At 41.6% G+C, this 19,584-nt stretch overlaps 1 protein-coding gene across 2 annotated transcripts in view; it reads left to right on the forward strand.

Moving 5' to 3' along the window:
* Positions 1-19,584, forward strand: part of Tshr (thyroid stimulating hormone receptor) — a 139,517-nt gene that overhangs the window by 87,633 nt on the left and 32,300 nt on the right. For both annotated transcript variants that reach the window (NM_011648.5, NM_001113404.1), the window contains exons 2-6: positions 4,679-4,750; positions 9,099-9,173; positions 13,501-13,575; positions 16,645-16,719; positions 19,096-19,173. In NM_011648.5, the coding sequence (NP_035778.3) occupies positions 4,679-4,750; positions 9,099-9,173; positions 13,501-13,575; positions 16,645-16,719; positions 19,096-19,173 (375 nt within the window). The remainder of the gene's footprint in view (positions 1-4,678; positions 4,751-9,098; positions 9,174-13,500; positions 13,576-16,644; positions 16,720-19,095; positions 19,174-19,584) is intronic.

Below are 19,584 nucleotides of genomic sequence, written 5' to 3' on the forward strand. Positions count from 1 at the left end.
GAGGTCAGATTCCAGCCAAATGCGGAAAAGACACAGTCACCACCTTCATTAGAAATAAAATCCAAAGCAACCCTGTGTGCTTACTCTTTTGTGAGCAGTATACCCTCTTGATCAAAAAAAAGTTGTTTTGTCTCATGGAGATACTTCAATTGGGAAGGTAATCTCGTGTGTGTGTGTGTGTGTGTGTGTGTGTATCCCCAAACTTACTTCTAAATGCCTATCTTCCATAAGAAATAAGACATTAAAATACTGCTTTTACTATATGATAAGGACATTTCAGTGAAGCAAGCCTAGGTGCGAGATTAATCTAACCGCACAGACCTTTGCTATTTGGAACATAGAGACAAGTCAGCTACCTCTACTAGCAAAGCCAGATTTCCTTCCCCTAGAGCTGGCACAAAAACAAGAGGACCATTTTAAACTGTAGCCTATTCTGCAAAATTTACAGATCAATCCACGTCATTTTCCATTTATTTCTGTTTCTGCATTTTATGTACAAGATGCAGACATTTGAGAAATATAAACCTTGCCCCCCCACACACACTTCCATACCACCACCACCTATCAGTTTAAACTCAGAAACACAAAGGCAAAAAGGTTTGTGTGACCATTATGAATTTTTAACTCAGGACTCATGGGTTTAGATGGCCCTGAATTAGTGCTCCCAAGAAGGCAGGGAAGATAAGCTGAATGTAAGACAAGAGATTTAAAAGCTCTTGATATATATTTTGAGCCTCGAGGTACAACATATTTGTAGTTCTGGTCACTTCAAATATTTGGGACCAAGGGGCTGTGACCAAAGTTCAAACTCCAAGTGTTACTGGGCCAGTGCATCAAGCGCCTTGCCTCTGGGAGTTCCAATAAGCTAGGCTCGGCCAACTCTCCCCAGCACAGCAAGTACTCGAGAATAGTAATGGAGAAAAAAGATGTAGTCAATGTGGCTACCTTGGAAAAGGGAACCGATAAAGGGGTTCAGCAAACCCCAACCCCATCTTTGAGACACTAACATGAGCCTCATGAAGACATTGGTTCTTCAGGGTGAGATGAAGAACTCCTTATCCTTAGAGGGACTCAGTCAGGTTCCCAGAAGGTGGTTAGTCCTGCTCTGGAGTGAGCGTCACTGTGGTCGATAACTACCCTACTTTATGAGGGTAATTTGTTTTGTGAAGACAGCGATGACTCTGGTTATTTTCAACCCCTTGGACTGGAATGAGACATTATGTGAGGGCAGAACAAACTGCCCTCAAGCTGGAACCAGGAGACGGAGGCAGCAATCCATTATTGTGGCCACTGTCCTGGAGAAGGCTCACAAGGAACGAGTTGACAAGTTAGTGTCCCCTATGACTCAGTCTTAGGGCAACTTATTTTATAGTCATAAGTGAGAGATTATATCTGGTGTGTTCAGTAAGTTCATGGACCTGGCTTTTCTGATATGTGTTGCCAGTGTAAAAGGGGTGGTTTTTGGTTTGTTTGTTTGTTTGTTTGTTTGTTTGTATGGCTTGTGTAAATAAGTTAGCAGCCTATGCCTCATGATTCATTCTGGAGGCAACTAGTTTTTTTTGTTGTTGTTGTTGTTGTTGTTTTCTGTGGGGTTTTTTGTTTTGGTTTGGTTTGCTTTTGGTTTTTGCCCAATCCGGATGCACAGTCACCTTACCTCTGCATTTGCAAAGTGGGGCCAGAGCAAGGCACAGCCCAAAGCAACTGTCTCAAAGTATGGGACAACTTAGTACAGGACAGCCTCTTAGAACAGGGCACAGCTTTGTCTCCGGGCCTGTCTCATTAAGAGAAAAATCATAATATGAGATCTGGATGTAGACACTGTATCTTTGTTGTTTCAAGAGATACAGATGCCTGCCTGCGCATTAGGAAGCACTCCTCACGACGTATTTATTGGAGTTCAACAGACCACGCAGTTTTCAAATTAGACAAGAGAGCAGAGGGTATGCAAACAGGAGGTGGATTTTAGAGTAACCAAGACCCTGTACACTAAGAGTAAAAGTAGATGAATCCAACCCTGAGCTGCAGAAGGACCTTTGTATCTCGTCTACACGAGACTATAAATGTACACAGCAAAAGAACTTGTAAGTTAGATTGTGATTGAATTCCAATGTCTGTGATCATTTCTCATTCTGATGCTTCGCTTGTTAGCAAAATCAGTCTGTGTTATGATCATCAGTACATTAAATTTCCCCACAAATAGGTTATTTATTTTCATCGTATGCTAAGATAGCTGGCACCCCCCCCATTCTCCTAGAAGATTTATTGGACATATTTTATGGTTACTAAGACAGCTGCTCTTAAGTGTATAATTTGTATTAGTCTGGGTATACATGATGGGTGTGAGTAAAAGAGACAGACAGACAAAAACAGATTAGAGGCGAGCAGACAGACACACTAAGAAAGAATAACTTGTTCAGATTCAAGACGCATATAAGCTTTTTTTAAATATTTTTTATTACATATTTTCCTCAATTACATTTCCAATGCTATCCCAAAAGTCCCCCATACCCTCCCTGCCCCCCCACTTCCCTACCCACCCATTCCCATTTTTTTGACCCTGGCGTTCCCCTGTACTGGGGCATATACAGTTTGCGTGTCCAATGGGCCTCTCTTTCCAGTGATGGCCGACTAGGCCATCTTTTGATACAGCATATAAGCTTTTGTGTTTGAGAAAAGAAAGACTTTAAGAAACAGGAATTATGGGTCTGGAGAGATGGATCAGTAGTTAAGAGCACTGGCTGCTCTTGCAAAGGACCCGGGTCCAGTGCCCAACACCCACATGGCAGCTCACAACCCTCTGTAACTCTAGTTCCAGGGGATCCAATACATTGTTCAGGCTTCTACAGGCTCCTGCATGTACACCATATATACATGGTGTACATAAACTCATAGTCACATACATATAATATTCTCTCTCCCTCCAGGAAAGCATATAAACACTATTTGAGTTTTAATTGAAAAATATATTAAATTTTATGTATATGCTATTTCTGCTCCTCACCTGCTAGAAACCATTTCAATTTTATTCTAACTTCCTATTTAATTTGATACATATTATTTACTTTTTTTTTAAATCTTATTTTGTATTATTATTAGTAGTAGTATTTTGAGACAAATCTCTATGTACCCCAGGCTGGGCTGAAACTCACAACTGCCCTGCCCCCAACTTCCTGAGTATCAGAATCCTAAGTGTACCCTGCCAAACCTGGCCTGTTTCTCTCCTTTGGATAATGCCAAGTGCCCTAATTTACAGTCAGTGAAAGATGCAGTTTAGGTTCCTATTTACCTGCAAGCAGTGGGCAATCTTATATATTAAAAAAAAAAAAAAAGTATACTCTCAAAATGTTTGCCCCAGGACAGCTCCGTAAGACCACCTTTGGAGTCACGAAACTCAATCTCATTTCATAATACCCAACAGGTGCGCGTATTATCCCTTGTTTTCTTTCGGCGTGGCCTCATTTTTACACAGGGATTTTAATAGAACGAGTTGTTCTCCTATCGCTTTAACTCCAGAATCCTGGATCTGCAGCAATAAGCTTTTAATCAGCCCAGTTAAGGGGATGTAACTCCAAGTGAAATGAATTTATGGGATCTGATTTTTTTCTTTTCTTTTTTTCTTTAATAATAAAGATCACATTGTTGTAAGGAACACACAAATAAAAATACCACACAGCTAAATTAAGGTGGCCACTCAAACAATAAATCTCCTAGTCTTAAGGCAACATTGGACTTCATGGTCAAATACTCAGAGGTTGAGAAGGGGTTAAAAATCTACCTCTTTCACTGACCTACCCTCTATATTTAACAAAAATTTTTAATCCTTTTACAAACTTGGCCTGTGGGTTTTTTGATTAAGCAAGTTACCAATATTTTTTTCAAGTACTGCCCAGAGAAACAGTTCAATGAAAGCCTAGATAAAAAAGAGAAGGAGGAGGAGGAGGGAGAGGAAGAGGAAAAGAAAAAAGAAGAAATAAAGATTGTAGAGAAATAACCTAGCAATCTATATTAATCTATTATTTGTAGGTAAGGTAGTAACTGTTGTGTGATTTCCAATATTCAAGGGGCAAAACCAGACACAGAGGAAAACAATTAACTGGACATATCATTGTCTTTTGCAAAGTAGGTTGCAACCCTGGGCATAACTTTTCTATGCAGGATTATGGTCAAGTTATCAGTATACAAAGAGAGGAAGTAAAAAAGTGGAATGCCTAGATGAAGAATCCTACTGAGATACTTGAAGATGCTTTTTCATTTATGAAAAGTCCCAAACAGGAACGTTGGGGGATGTCATACGTTCAATTTTCATGTCCAACAAAGATGGCTTATGGTTCTGAGAAAGCATTCTACCAGTTACCACCATACTGCCATAGACCTGGCCTTCTCATGAACATACTATAGGGACACACCCTGTGCCTTTTCAGTGAGCAAGTGAAGTGTCACGTTGGACAAAGTATGTCATTCTACTGCCAGTCCAGAGATGAGGTACGAGGATTCGTTTCTACATTTGAATCACATTCCCAGTTCTTATGTCACGGGAAGAGAAATCATGACAGTGGCATTGTTTGTTTGTGTTGTGAAGGGTCACTATGCTTCTGAGAAGGTAGTCTTTGAAATTAAGGTGAGTAATCTTAAAAGGCCGATGATGGGAACTCTAACTGTGAGGCTGTCATTTCCTTAGGAAGCTCATCGAGACTCATCTGAAGACCATACCCAGTCTTGCATTTTCGAGTCTGCCCAATATTTCCAGGATGTAAGTAATTATTTGAACATTCAGAGAAATTTGCCGTTAAAACACACTTCTACATCAATGTGTTCTGTCAAGAACAAGCAATTGGTAGTGTCCTTGCCTAAGTCAATGACATCTGCATTTTTATGTATTTGGAAATTTTATTTATATAGTACTTACCTTATTAGTTACATCTTGATTTTCTGACCCTTATAGGACCCTTTGAATCTAATACATGTTTAAATCTGTGAGGTCGTGTCAAGCATGTGTATTTTAGCATATTGTGGGATGTGCTGAGAATCCACACATAGGTATGCATCTCTTCCTTACCCAGCCAGTCTAGATTGATGGATTCACTTTCACCAGTAATACAGTGCAAACACTGACATTTTGTCACAAACGAAGCCAAATCGTTTCAGATTCCTCTCACTTAAAAACGAGCTAAAAAGCATTCTAAGCCTTAAAAATAAAAATGCAGTATGCAGACAGATGAAAAGAGGCATTTCCCCATTATTCTATAACAGCCACTGCCTGTGCATGGGTTTGTATGGATTAGTGATTGGCTCTGAGTCACCAACGAGGTGTTGGTGTCCCATTAAGGAAAGAAATGAAAATGTGTCCTCCTTAGAACCATTTCACTAAGAGCAAGTCCAGACATCAACTCTCTAGTTCATGTTCCCTGTGTCTTCCAGCCTCTGTGTGTCTGTTGTTTGAATCTGCATCTGTGACTGCTTAGAGGCTATCTTGTGAGTCTGTCTGTCTGCCTGTCTGTCTCTGTCTCTCCCCTCCTCCTTGTGTGTGTTTGTGTGTGTGTGTGTTCTCTGTTGTGTGGCTGTGTGTATCTGTCTGTGGCCGTATGTATCTCTCCTCCCACAAAGAGCTTTGCTTTGCTCTGCATTTATTAGAGAGCTTAGAAGTCATCACACAAGGAAGACATGGGACACTTTACAAAAATCTTTACCAGAGTTTGGCAAGGATCGAATCACCAACCAACGCTAGCTAATCCCAGCAGACCCAGACAACAAACAGTTCTACAAAAATAATTGTTTATCAACCAATATGCATAAATGGATGCTTTTAACTTTCATAGTAGGTTTTAGGAAGTTGCTTTCTACTTCTGTGCTTGATACTTTCAGCAAATGATGCACATGTGTTATCCTGGGTGGAGGCATAATTTAAGTTATAACAAGCCTGGAGGCTAGTGAAACCAGAACTTTGGTTCAGTGAGGTGGGCAGAATGAATGAACGTCATCTCTGAGATTCAGTAGGGAGCGTGGGACAAAGGCTGTGAGAGGAACATAGGGAAGTAAGTTGTCAGCCTTTGGCATGACTCTTGCTCCACTTTCATCCATGACAAATTCTGTAAGGTCCTCAAACAATAAGCCGATCCTATAAAATGTGTTCTGAGATTGTGTTTGGATCAAGACAATTTACATATTGTTGCTTAGTCACAAAGGACAAATGGCTGGGAAACCTGAGAAACCAAAGGCTGTTTGTTTATAGAATAAATACTTCCAAACAGACAGCACAGGGGCACGAGAATAGTCACACACAACCGTGCCAAAAAGGATACCCAGAATCTAACAATTATGGCTCCTCTTATGAAGAATATCATTCAGATATAATCGCCAGGGAAGCTTTTGAAAAATATAAGTACTTGGCCCTCATAACCGTGAATCAGTGATCCTAGGATGGGTCTTGAACATGTATGTGTCCAGGTTGTTCAATTCTATGTTCAGGGCTCATTTATTTTCCCAGATAGCATAGTCGTGCCTCGCAGGAGGCGGGTCATTGAATCTGTGTGTATTGTTCTCATTATAAGAAAGACTCTGATAAAACCATCTGAAAGAAGATCAGTTACATACAGATTCACAACTGCTCCTGTAAAGAGGCGTCTCTGTTCTTCCCTCTTTCAGTACCTAAAACTTTTATTTGCATGATATTTTGCTTAATGATTTCAAGACAAATCCTGACTTTTCTGTTTCATTCAAAATCAAGAAGGCGGGTCTTAAGAGAGAACTGGGTCTGCATGGTTTAAATGTACTAGTGATTAACTCTGGGTTACCAATAATGCATTGTGTCACATTAAAGAAAGAAACAAAAGCATGCCCCCTTGAAGCCATGTAACTAAGACTCTAAATTTGAAGTGTCTACTTTGTTCTCCTGTGGTTTCTGTCCTCTGTCTGTTGTATGAGTCTTAATCTGTGATCTGTGTCTCCCTGAGGACTGTCTGCATTATCTGGTGAATCTGTCTCTGTCCCTGTTCCTGCCCCTGTCCCTCCTGTCCCTCCTGTTCCCTGTTCCTGGCCCCCACCGCCCCACCCCTGTCTACCCTGCCCTCTGTCCCCTGTCTTGTCCCTGTGCCAGTCCTCATGTCCCCTTCCCCCGATCCCACCTGCCCCTTTCCCTATTCCTGCTCCCCTGTCCCTGTGCACCCCCCCCCCGCTTTCTCTCCTCTGTGTGTGTGTGTGTGTGTGTGTGTGTGTGTGTGTGTATCTCAATTGTGTGTCTGTTCCTCACAAAAGGCTTCACCCTGTCTTTATTAAAAGCACAGAAAGCATCACATGAGAAGGAAAGGGAGACTTTACAAAAATCTCTAACAGAGTTTTACAGGAATTATGTCCGTGGCTGCAACAGATCCCAACAGACCCAGATAACAAGCGTTGCTTATCAAACAATACTTATAAACAGACGCTTTCAACCTTTATGGTAGATTTTAGAAAACGGCCTTTAACTTCTGTATTTGCTGCTCTCCACAAATGATACGCATGCGTTGTTAAGGGACGGGGGCAGGGAAGACTACATAATTGAAGGTTGCAGCTAAGCATTAGCGTAGGTTGTGAAAGCTGATTACATGGGAATTCCAAGGCAAGTGAGGTTGGCTGTTACATTGTCCTCTTAAAAGCAGGTAAAACAAACAGGCTGAGTGCACAGAAGGCTAGCAGTCTTAAGTGACTTTGTGAAGTCCTGCAAAAGGCCCAGTGTCTCAGAATGTAACAGATAGTTTCAGAATATTTCATCATCACGACAGCCAACACCCTCTGGAATGCCCTGCTACAGAAACGTGATTTTTCTCTTCAACACTTTGGAAATTACATCTTATTCCCATGCTTCCTGCCCTCCTTTAAAAATGCTTCTTATTCACGCTAATGTTCTTTTCTGATGCATTCTGGCTTTGCTATTTTGAGTAATACATCTATTCATCTATTCATTTGTATATTCGCTGAGCATGGATTTCCTGAGTCGGCTTAATGCAAAAAACTGTACAAGCCATGCATAATTCAATGGTCCAAAGCAGAAACAACACTCCACAACAGACGACTTATGGTCTAATGACATGGTGTAAATCAAATGCAAACCAATTAGTTAGAAAGGTGCACCATGATTATCCATAAAAGGAACACTCGTGGTGCTTTGAAGTTGTACTGTGGGAATTTTAACCTTTTCAGGAAGCTGTAGAGGAATAAAACAAAGTATTGGGGAATTTTAGGCATACTGGGATCCTAAAAAAATTATATAGTTAGGTGGTTTGTGTATGGCCTATTATTTGAAAAGGCCCCAATAAAGAAGCTATACAAAAAGCAGTCTGTTTTAAAGCCATGAGTGGTGGCACACATATAAATCCCAGAACTCTGGAAATGGAAATAGATGGATATTTGGAGATAGCTGGCCAGGCAGCCTAGTCTACTTAGTTATCCCAGGCTAATGATAGACTTTTTCTGTAAAATCAATGTGAATGGCATCTGAGTTATGACAGTCAAGGTTTCTTCTAACCTACACACACTACACACACATACACCACACACTCACCTGCATACACATGAGCATAGACATGCATGTACATAAGAAGTAGTATGCTTTTATCCCAGATACTTACACACCAATGCTAACTGTAGCACTTTGCACACCACTGAAATTATGAAGCCAATCTAGGTGTCCATCAACAGGAATGGATAAGAAAATATGGTTTATAGACACAGTGGAATTTTATTTTAGCCATAAAAAAAATGTAATGTTAACGCAACTGCAGATCATTGTACTAACTGACTTAAGGCAACCTCAGAGAGACATATACTGTAAGTATTCTCTCACATGTGAGTTCTAGCCTTTATGGATCTATAAAGTCAAGTCATATGAACACAGATTGCCTGAGAATAGAAGCAATGCTGTTGAGGTGAACAGAGAGGAATGATGGGAAATGGGTGGACCAGGAGAAGAGGGAACAAGGGAATGTGGGTGGGGGGCTGGGAGGGGGAGATGCTTAAAGCACATTACATCATGGCATTATCATAAACCAATATGGTGAAATAAAAGGGAGCTTTGGGAGTTCATTGCTAACTTTCTACTTTGTCTTATCTTTTATAATGTTCAGCTATTTATCTATAGATGCAACTCTGCAGCGGCTGGAACCACATTCTTTCTACAATTTGAGTAAAATGACTCACATGTAAGTATAAGAAAAAGTACAAAATAGACCCAAATGACAGCCTCCATTTAAAATATTTTTTACATTACTTTTCTGTGGTGTGGGATGTGCCACAATATGTATGTGTAGGTCAGAAGACAACGTGTGGAAGTCTATTCTTTCTTTTCACCCCGTGGGCTTGGGGACTGAACTTGGGTCAACAGATGCCCTCAGAGTCTGAGCCATCACACCAGACCCATAAAGACATTTTTTAAGGATTTGTCAGGGTTAGACTCAAAGTAAAAGAACTATTAAAAGGAATGTTTGGAAACAAAAAGATTGCCCCCACCCCAATTTGGCCATACATTCTGTACAGAAAAAAATTAACGGCAGCAGAGGAGGTAAATGTGAAGGTAGATATAAAGAAATTTGGACTATATAAAACAAAAACTGTAGGATTTAAAGTACAGGCAACCCAGGTCCTGCACAATAGCCTGGCATCTTAAAAACATACAGACTGAATCTGGGTAAAAACAAAACAAAATAAAGCAAACAAACAATCAAAAAACACTATTCAACTATCAATAAGAAAAGTTTGAATACTTTGTGACATTTAAAATCATTGTCAAAATATTACATTTTTCTCTCACTGTTCTAAACATATAAAGAAAGACGAGATACTAAATCTAATGTTGTTTGAATGCATGATTTTAAGCATCAAAATATTTAGAATGACAGTCTATTTTAGGTTTATAAAGCCATACTAAGAAGTTCAAACCGCAATCACCCATTTTTGGCTTTGTTGTATGAGTTATTGGAAAGCATCTTTCCAGTGTCTTGGCAAATTCTAGGCCTGGATGCTGGTGTTCAACCCTCTTTCTTATGATGCAATAAACAATCTGCAAGAATTTCTTCTGTTCTTGAGGAGACTGGGGCAGGTTGGGAGGTTTTTGATGATTGTTCTGGTTTGGTTTGGTTTGGTTTGGTTTGGTTTGGTTTGGTTTGGTTTGGTTTGGTTTAGGATTCTGAGACCAAGTCTCATCCTATAGCTCAAACAAGCTCACAGCAATCCTCCTGCCTCATTCTCTTTAATGTTGAGAGTACAGGCATAAGACACCCATGCCTTGTTTTGAGGTAGAAAGGGAGGTTGAAATAGGGTCTCACTGTGTAATCCAAGTTGGTCAAGAATTTACTCTGCACTACAGGCTGGCCTTGAACATGTGCTTTCTGTGCTGGGGTTACAGCCACACACCACCAAGACAACTAAGCCCTGCACCTTCATCTTTGTCCATCAATCCACTGTTTCGGGTAACTCATGTCATACCAATCCGTTACTCAGAAGCTCATGAGCAACATCGTATTCTTTATTGTTTGTGAGTAAACAATTGTGACAATTACCAGTGACTGAAATGGTGATGTAATTGATCACCTACTATATGATTCCCATTGAAGAATTAAAAAAAAAAAATACTGACTGCCCTGAGAACATGGGCCCCGGCCAGATGGCCTAATTTCCCGGAACTTTTGGGAAAAACAACCAGAGAATGTTTCAATGTCCCAGGTGCCTTGAAGTAAATATCTGCCCCTAGACTTTTTTTTTATTTTTTTTTTTCTGATCCTCCCCCTAGGTTGTGGTTTTTGCCTTTATAAGCCTGCTGGAAAATAGGGTCAGGGTCGGACTCCTCTACCCCTGTGTGGTGTATAGGTCTCGACCTCAGCATGCTGATTTGTGTGCCATTAAAACCTCGTGTGTTTGCAGCAAGCTTAACTGTTGTGGCTTTCTGGGCTCGAGATTCCTGAGACTAGAGTGAGGGTCTCCCTTTAGGGGTCCTTCACCATCTGTTATCTATCCAATGATATGTATGCAACATACGTAGCAGTAAAGCTTGCATTTCACTCGTTATTCAGCTAACATTCTATGATAACTGCATTTGAAACACTTAATAAAGCTGGTTACTTAACTAGATCAAAATAACTGATCTGCATCCAGATAAGCACAATGCAAAACAAGGAATGCCTCTATACATAGAATTAAAATACATGATATCAAAAAGAGGATGGAGAGGTTGTGAATAATGTAATATCAAAAGGTTCTCGAGTCTTCAGATTATCTAAGTGGTTGTCTTAGTTGCTTCTCTGTTGCTGTAATAATCATAACAACTAACCAAAATCAGCTCAGGGAAGAATAGCATTTATTTGGCTTATAGGTTACAGTCCATCCCTGAGGGAGGCCCAGGCAGGAACCTAGAGACAGAAACAGAAACCACAGGGGAACCCCGCTTATTAACTCACTCACCATAGTTTTCTTACATAGCCCACACCCACCTGCCTAGGGAAGAAGGCACTCTTCACAGGGCCTGAGCCTAACCTCCAGTTAAGAAGATGCCCCCAGAGATGCCCACAGGCAAGCCTGATAGAGACAATTCCTCAACTGAGATTCCTTCTTCCCAGATATGGCTAGACTGGTGTCAAGTTAACAAAAACTAGCCAGCACAATGTTAAAACTTAATATCAGACTTTTATAAGTCATGAATCGAGTTATAATCCATGGGAAAGTGATTCAAATAGTTGTAGAAGAATGAATAACTAACAAGCTAATAGTTGAGAGGGATGAAAGTATTAACTAAAGAAGGTTTAATAAGGCAAGAAATGAAAAGGAATAATAGCCTGACCAAATAGTAAATTCAATCCCAAATAATCACTGCATTACACATAAAATGATAATAATAACAGAACCGATGCAATTCTAATTAAAATACAAAGATTTCCATACTGAACAATCTTTAAAAGTCTACTTGACTATTGCTTGCAAGAGGCCTATTTAAGTGCAGTCTGGAAGGGTTGAGAGTTGGTCTATGGGACTGAATGACTCAGGTGAGAACAAAGGTTAACAAGGAAGGAAATCGAAGGCTAGGAAGCTGTTGAGTAACATAGGCTCTGAGCCTTCAACTCCCATCTCATGCCCACCTTGGGGCTCCTCTCCTCTGCTGCTCTCCCATAGTGAAGTACTTGAGGATGTGTGTCTGACAAAGGGCCTTAGCAAGCACTTTCTTTGTTCCTTGTGTTGCTTAGAGAGGAGGGGAGGGGAGGGGAAGAGAGGGGAGGGGGAAGGGAAGGGGAGGGAAGGGAAGGGGAGGGAAGGGGAGGGGAGGGGAGGGGAGGGGAGGGGAGGGGAGGGGAGGGAAGGGAAGGGAAGGGAAGGGAAGGGAAGGGAAGGGGAAAGGGAAAAGGGAAGGAGAAAAGGAAGGGAAGGGAAGGAGAAATGGAAAGGGAAGGAGAAATGGAAAGGGGAAGGGGAAGGAAAGTTTGACTGAAAGGAGAAAGTTGATATAAACCACAAATGTCCAAATGCTACTGTTGTCAAAGACAATTATGTGTGTTCTAAAACTGGGTTGTTATGATGGTCAATTCAGTAGCTTTACTAAAAATTAATGAACCATGTGCCTACGATGTGTGAATTTTGTGGAATGCAAATTATCCTTGAATAAAGACTCTTTAAAATTACAAAGATCAGATTTTAAGCTTTCCAATTAGTAGCATGTGCCCTTGGTGGCCAAGACTCAGAGGCTATCTACGGAAAGAAAGGCTACAGACCTCAGTGGGTTCTTAATGACTTTGCACATAAGTATAGGAAGTGCTGTGAATGTCTTCTAGCCAATCTATGCATGCTAAATACTTTTAACTTAACTAGTGCCAGCCCATGGCTCACGGTTGTCACTAATAAACTACACGTGACTAATGTTAACTGCGTGTTTTGATCAGTGAATACATGAACCTAATAATATAAGTTATAAACTCATGTGATATCACAACACATATACTAAAGCCTTCAGTTACTGGCATCATGAAATAAACCCAAGTGAGCCATTTAGGCTTACTCTGTCCCTTGTACCTGCAATTGTAATTAACAGACTCTTGGCCCTTTTTGCAATGCTGTCATCTATCAGGATTCACTAACCTCTCATTCCAGTGCTCGTTTGTCATAGCAACACTGCTGGCTCCTGTAAAAATACAGATGCCTGCCCTCTGGCCCCAGCTCCTCGCCAAACCACTGGAGGGTTTTTCTTTCTACCAAAATCTAAAAAGAAAGTGGGGAAGAGAAGAAAGGAACAAAAAGAGCAAACAAAATGTTGAGACTTCAGATCAGAGGAAGGGAGTCCATAAATTCAAATGGACTGAGAGCAAGCCCCTGTCTGCAAGAGAGGCAATCGTGTCTGGGAGGAGCTGGGGATCTGTAGTTAGCGACATGAAGTCCCTGTCCTACCACATAAGTACATCAGCGTCTTTTTGTGTACTTTTGTTAATCGTGATTTCTCTTTAGTGAAAACAGGAAGGGATGAAGTTTGATGAGCTCTTGTAACTCTTACAGAGAAATCCGGAACACCAGAAGCTTAACCTATATAGACCCTGATGCCTTGACAGAGCTCCCCTTGCTCAAGTTTCTGTAAGTACTGACTCCTTCTTTATTATGGGTGTGTGTGTGTGTGTCTGTGTGTGTGTGTGTGTGTGTCTGTGTGTGTGTGTGTATGTGTGTGTGTCTGTGTGTCTGTGTGTCTGTGTGTCTGTGTGTGTGTGTCTGTGTGTGTGTGTGTGTGTCTGTGTGTGTCTGTGTGTGTGTCTGTGTGTGTGTGTCTGTGTGTCTGTGTGTGTGTCTGTGTGTCTGTGTCTGTGTCTGTGTCTGTATCTGTGTCTGTGTCTGTGTGTGTGTCTGTGTGTGTCTGTGTGTCTGTGTGTCTGTGTGTCTGTGTGTGTGTGTCTGTGTGTGTGTCTGTGTGTGTGTGTCTGTGTGTGTCTGTGTGTGTGTGTCTGTGTGTCTGTGTCTGTGTCTGTGTCTGTATCTGTGTCTGTGTCTCTGTGTGTGTGTGTATGTGTGTGTGTCTGTGTGTCTGTGTGTGTGTGTGTGTGTCTGTGTGTGTGTGTCTGTGTGTCTGTGTGTGTGTCTGTGTGTCTGTGTCTGTGTCTGTGTCTGTGTCTGTGTCTGTATCTGTCTGTGTCTGTGTGTGTGTGTGTGTATGTGTGTGTGTCTGTGTGTCTGTGTGTTCTTTACACTTGTGTTGCTGGTGTCTATCCAGAATCTCCCTAAGATGATATTGTCTTTTGTCATCATTTGACTCGTGTATGGCACAATCAGGTCACTTGTGACTTCTTGTGACTTCTCATCCTTCCTCATTGGGCAAAGCACCATATGAAAAGGCTCAGATGCTTAAAGCCTATTCCAAACATCAGCACGTGGCTCTGGGACCAGAGACCTTCTCCAAGAGACATGAGGAAGAAAACAGTAAAATATATATGTAGTCTTTAAGTATGGACAAAACAAAATCCTGAGAACCAATTGGTCAATTTTGTTTGTAAATAATATATGTATTTACGTTATTTATATTGTTTATATTATATTTATTTGTATTTATATTATTTGTGTTTATCTTTATTTATGTTTGTTTATATTTATATTATTTATTTTTATTTTTAATTGTTGACAAAAGAGTATTAGAAATCTCAGAAAGCAAAGCCTCGAAGGAGAAGGGGCACACTTCCGCATGGCTTTAGTGATGACTTATGAGCCATCAACTCCATCAGAGCAGAGGACATTTTGATTCTGTTCCATCCTAACACACAATCGGTAGTACAGAAAAAAATTCCTCAGATGTCTGTGCATATCTGACCCAAGGTCCTCTGGTCACCAGCTGCAAGAACCTTCTCTCCTGCACAAATGCAATTTTAAAAATTAGAAGAAAAAAAAAACAGTATAATGAAGATAAAAGCCAACCTTAATCACTGTGCCTAGAAATGATCACGATTACCTCTTCTTTTTTTTTAATATTTTTTTATTACGTATTTTCCTCATTTACATTTCCAATGCTATCCCGAAAGTCCCCCATACCCTCCCCCCCACTCCCCTACCCACCCATTCCCATTTTTTGGCCCTGGCGTTCCCCTGTACTGGGGCATATAAAGCTATTCCAGCTTTTAAAATAAAGGTATATCCCACATATATTCTGTGAGGCAAATCTTTAAGGATGGATACACGTTATTCAGGAAGGACAGGGACAATAGTAGAGGGGCAGGCAGAGGGACAGGGTACCACAATAAAGACAGAAGTGTGGAACCACATGGCTCATTAGGGGAAAACTGTAGCAGCCCAGTGTTGAAAGGGTGGGAGTGGGAGACGCCAAAGTAATGGCGTGCATGCGTGATTGAAAGGTACCTTGTGGGACAAGGCTGTCAACCCTTTTAGGGACTTGCTTTCCACTCGGCAGATGGTCAATCAGGTAATTAGAGGGGGCATCAAAGAAGAAAGGGACTCATTTAGTGCTTTTAGGAGAGTAGCAAGGTCACGATACAAGTCTCACGAGCCGTGCGTTTCTGGACGCCACTCAGCTCCCCGGCCCTTTTGCCCCTACTCTTTTTCCGTGAACCCCCAGCCACTAAACTCTTGCCATGTCTCATAGACACCCAGAGGATGTCGCTTCTGGATTGTCCCATTGATTCACTGTGAGTTCTCTGGCTCGTGCTGCCTCTTCGATCCAATGGCTTCCTCTTTAGAAGGACTCCAAGACTGAATTTGGTTTTAGACATGTATCAGTGAAGCATGGCGGGGGTATAGCGGGGTGTACTAGAAGAGCTGGTAGGATCTAAATCTGTCCCCCGCCAAGACAGGCCTTTCAAACTTGCTCTGTTAGAAACATAAATCCTGGCAGCATTAGGAGCATCCAAACTTTTGTGTTCACGTTATATTTTGAACATCTTTGAGGCTTGACATATTTTTCCCTTGATGGCATGAATTTTGAAAAGAGAAGCTGTTTTCTTTCTAATTTTCCTTCCTTTCTGGGCATGTTTTTTTAAATGCCACTGCTGTATACTCACGGGTCACTACTGCAAACAAGACATTCTTAGCAAAATAATAATGCAATATGAAGCAGATTTCGGGAGTATGTGGAGGGGACAGGGTCTCTCTACATGGCCCTAGCTGATAGCCCTAACTCTCCTAGAACTCACCATGTAGAAGACCAGACTAACACCAAACTCATTGAGATCCTCCTGCCTCTGCCTCTGGAGTACTGTATCGATGGCATAGGTCACCATGGCATATGTAGAGTTTAAAACAGGAAAGCTGACTTAGAGTTGGGTAGTCATATATTTTTTCCTCCATTGGCCTTTTACAGCCCATCCCCCAGCGCACACCTACAGCATTTTCCAATTAAAACAGGAAACTCTCTTTTGCTTCCTCCTGCCTCCTCCTCCTTCCCTTGTCACTTCCTGTCCTGTTTCTAGGACTCTCGCTGAGTTCACATAATCCACAGAGAATTCTAAGCAGCACATAGGCACCACCAGCATTGATTGGATTAAGCTATTTTGCTTTGAAGGAATGTCATTCCGTACTGGTGTTAGCACTCGCCACAGTCATGACATTGAGTGGAGGCCTTGGAACTCGTCCTTCCAGCCATTGCAGTATACTTCCTAGGTGTTGATTTTCTTTCCTGAAACTTTCGTTTCTTCTTCTTTTTCAATGTAGTGGCATTTTCAATACTGGACTTAGAATATTCCCTGACTTGACCAAAATTTATTCCACGGACATATTCTTTATACTGTAAGTATACTCAACATGCAGTATTTGGTATATTTTGTCTATGTATATGAAACATGGCAAGAATTGGGGTACAGTCATGGGAACTAGCAGAAGCCAGGAAAAGCAAACGTCCAAGAGAGAGCAGATTTGGGGGGAGGCAGGAAGGGGGCAGGGTAATTGTGCTGAAGGATGGAGCGAGGGATGAGTGAAATGATGGCCTGTAACTTGGAACTATAGCCAAATAAACCATCTCTTCCTTCCCAGTGCCTTGTGCCCACGGAGGCCAGAAAAGGGAATAGAATGCCTTAGAACTGGAGTTAGAAACCACTGTGAGCCGCCATGTAGGTGCAGAGAGCTGAACCTGGGTCCTCTTCAAGAGCAGCAAGAGCTCTGAACATCTCTCCACTCCCCTCCCCTTTGTTGTCTTTTGGTGACAGAAATGAAGTTAGAAAAACTCAAAAGAATTGGCTTTCTTCCCTTTCTCTAATTCGCTTCCCCCTAATTCTTTCTTGAACCCTGTCTTAGTTAGGATTAATATTGCTGTCATGAAAACTCCATAACCAAAGAAACTTACGGAGGAAAGAGTTTATTCAGTGTATACTTCTACCTCACAGTACATCATCAGAAAGAGTCAGGACAGGAGCTCAGTAGGAGCAAGGACCTGGAGGCAGGAGCTGAGCTGAGGCCATGGAGGGGTGCTGCTTACTGGCTTGCTCCTCATGGCTTGCTCAGCTTGCTTTCTTATAAAACTCACAGTTAATTAACTGTAAGTCACTGGTTATTCTGGCAAAAACCATTCTTGTAAGACAATGGGAATAGGAACCTAGGTTGAAATGGGTTTGTGCTGGCTAGTTTTATGTCAACTTGACAAAAGCTAAAGTCACCTGAGAGAAAGAAACCTCAATTTTTAAAAGTTCCTCCCTAAAAATCAGGTTTTAGGCAGGTCTACAAGGCATTTTCTTAATTAGTGATTGATAGGGAGTGCCCAGTCCATTGTGGGTGGGGCCATCCCTGGACTGGTGGTCCCAGGTTCTACAACTCAGTAAGCTTCGTCCACTCTTATGTGACTTAGAATTCAGCCCCTGAAATGGTGCCAGCCATATTCAGGGAGGGTCTTACCACCTCGATTAATCAGGACAGTTCCTAGACTATTTTCTTTAACACTTTACATGAAATGTTCTATTTATTTAGTGTATATGTGTCTTTATGTGGCCGTCAGAAGACAACATTCAGGGGTAGATTCTCAGAGTCAAACTCGTGTTGTCAGGCCTGAGAGCAAACACCTTTACCCACAGAACTGAGTCAAGGCTCTGCCACCGTCATTTGATTTTTAAATGGGAAAAAAATGATCCAATGATTTCCCAGGGGGATGACTGAATGGGGAAGGGGACTCCTGCTAACAAGGATAGCTCACTTTCCATATTTTCTGATAGCTTTTAACTCTTCCTGCCCCACTCAACCACCTCTTGAGGTGTAGAGGGAAGTTATCGGTGTCCTTTTCAACAAACAGTGAAGCAAAAGACCAGAAAATTCAAATGAGTGTGTGATCCGAGCTACACAGTGCAGTCAAGAGCCCTGCTTTGGATTGACTCTGATGCCTTTTTTTTTTTCCAAAAGCATCAGTCAGACCAGTTGTCTTACCTAATCATACAAATGAAAAAGTACGGAAACAGGAGAATTGCAAAGGCTGAGTTCACACTGCAGACTCAGCAAAATGGAGAATGATCAGCTGCAAACATTTTCTTTGTTTGTTTTTCCTAAGACAGGATTTCTCTGTAGCCCTGGCTGTCCTGGAGCTTGCTGTATAGACCAAACTGGGCTCCAACTGAGAGATCTACCTGCCTCTGCCTCAAAGGCACCACCACTACCTAGCATGCTGCAAACTCTTAATATTTTTCCCCCCTAGGAGGGAAAACATGACCATGTCTCTTTACTACAGATAAGCTCGGGTTAAACATAAGCCGTCCTCTGGGAGCACCAGGTTGGCAGTGTTTTGTAAATAGAGGACATTCTAATGATACTCATGAAATGAGATCCATTGATCCCTTTCCCCTGATCCTTCTATTGACATAGAAAATTCTAGTTGCTATGGACATAATATTACAGATTCAGAAGTCTCTCAGCTCCATCTGCTTCAAGATAAGGAGTAAGGCAGAGACCTCAGCTCACCGTGGAGCTCGTTTGCTTGATTGGATGCTCTATTCTGAATATGTATCCATCTAGAACAGCTCTCACCCACCTCATGTGATTAGAATCACCAGCGCTCAGGATCGGGTCAAAGAAACAGCTAAAACTGTGATGTGTTGTGGCTGGTTCCTTGAAGTGCATCTATGTGCAACAAGAATCCATTTCCAGAGTGCTTCTTTTCTCAACAGTTTCCATCGCTTTCTCTTGCAGTGAAATCACAGACAACCCTTACATGACTTCGGTCCCTGAAAACGCATTCCAGGGCCTATGCAATGAAACCTTGACCCTGTGAGTATCCAGTTTCACTCTTGCCAGTACCTGAATTTTATCTGAGGCTATTGTCATAGTTTTCTTCCCCCCCTCCCCTCCCCCTCCCCCCACCCCGCCCCATCTGCTAAATATGTGTCTGACTTTGGAAGGATGCTACCTTCTAATGTATACTCTGAATCTGGAAGGGTTTCATAGAATTGAGTGTTGCCTTGTACTGTGATATTCTATGGATCCCAAACAGGATAAGATAATAAGAACTGCATGTTCTCTTATGATAGGGGTTGGTGCATTTGTTCTGAGGGCCAGATTGGTTATCCAAGTTATACTGGCTCATAGCAACTGCCACTGCAAAACATAGTCAAACACTTACATAAGTCACTGGGCAAGTCTGCATCATCATTGAGTCCCTTTATGGAAACAGAGTGTGGG

Source organism: Mus musculus, chromosome 12 (assembly GCF_000001635.26).
Source record: "Mus musculus strain C57BL/6J chromosome 12, GRCm38.p6 C57BL/6J".
NCBI classification, from domain to species: domain Eukaryota; kingdom Metazoa; phylum Chordata; class Mammalia; order Rodentia; family Muridae; genus Mus; species Mus musculus.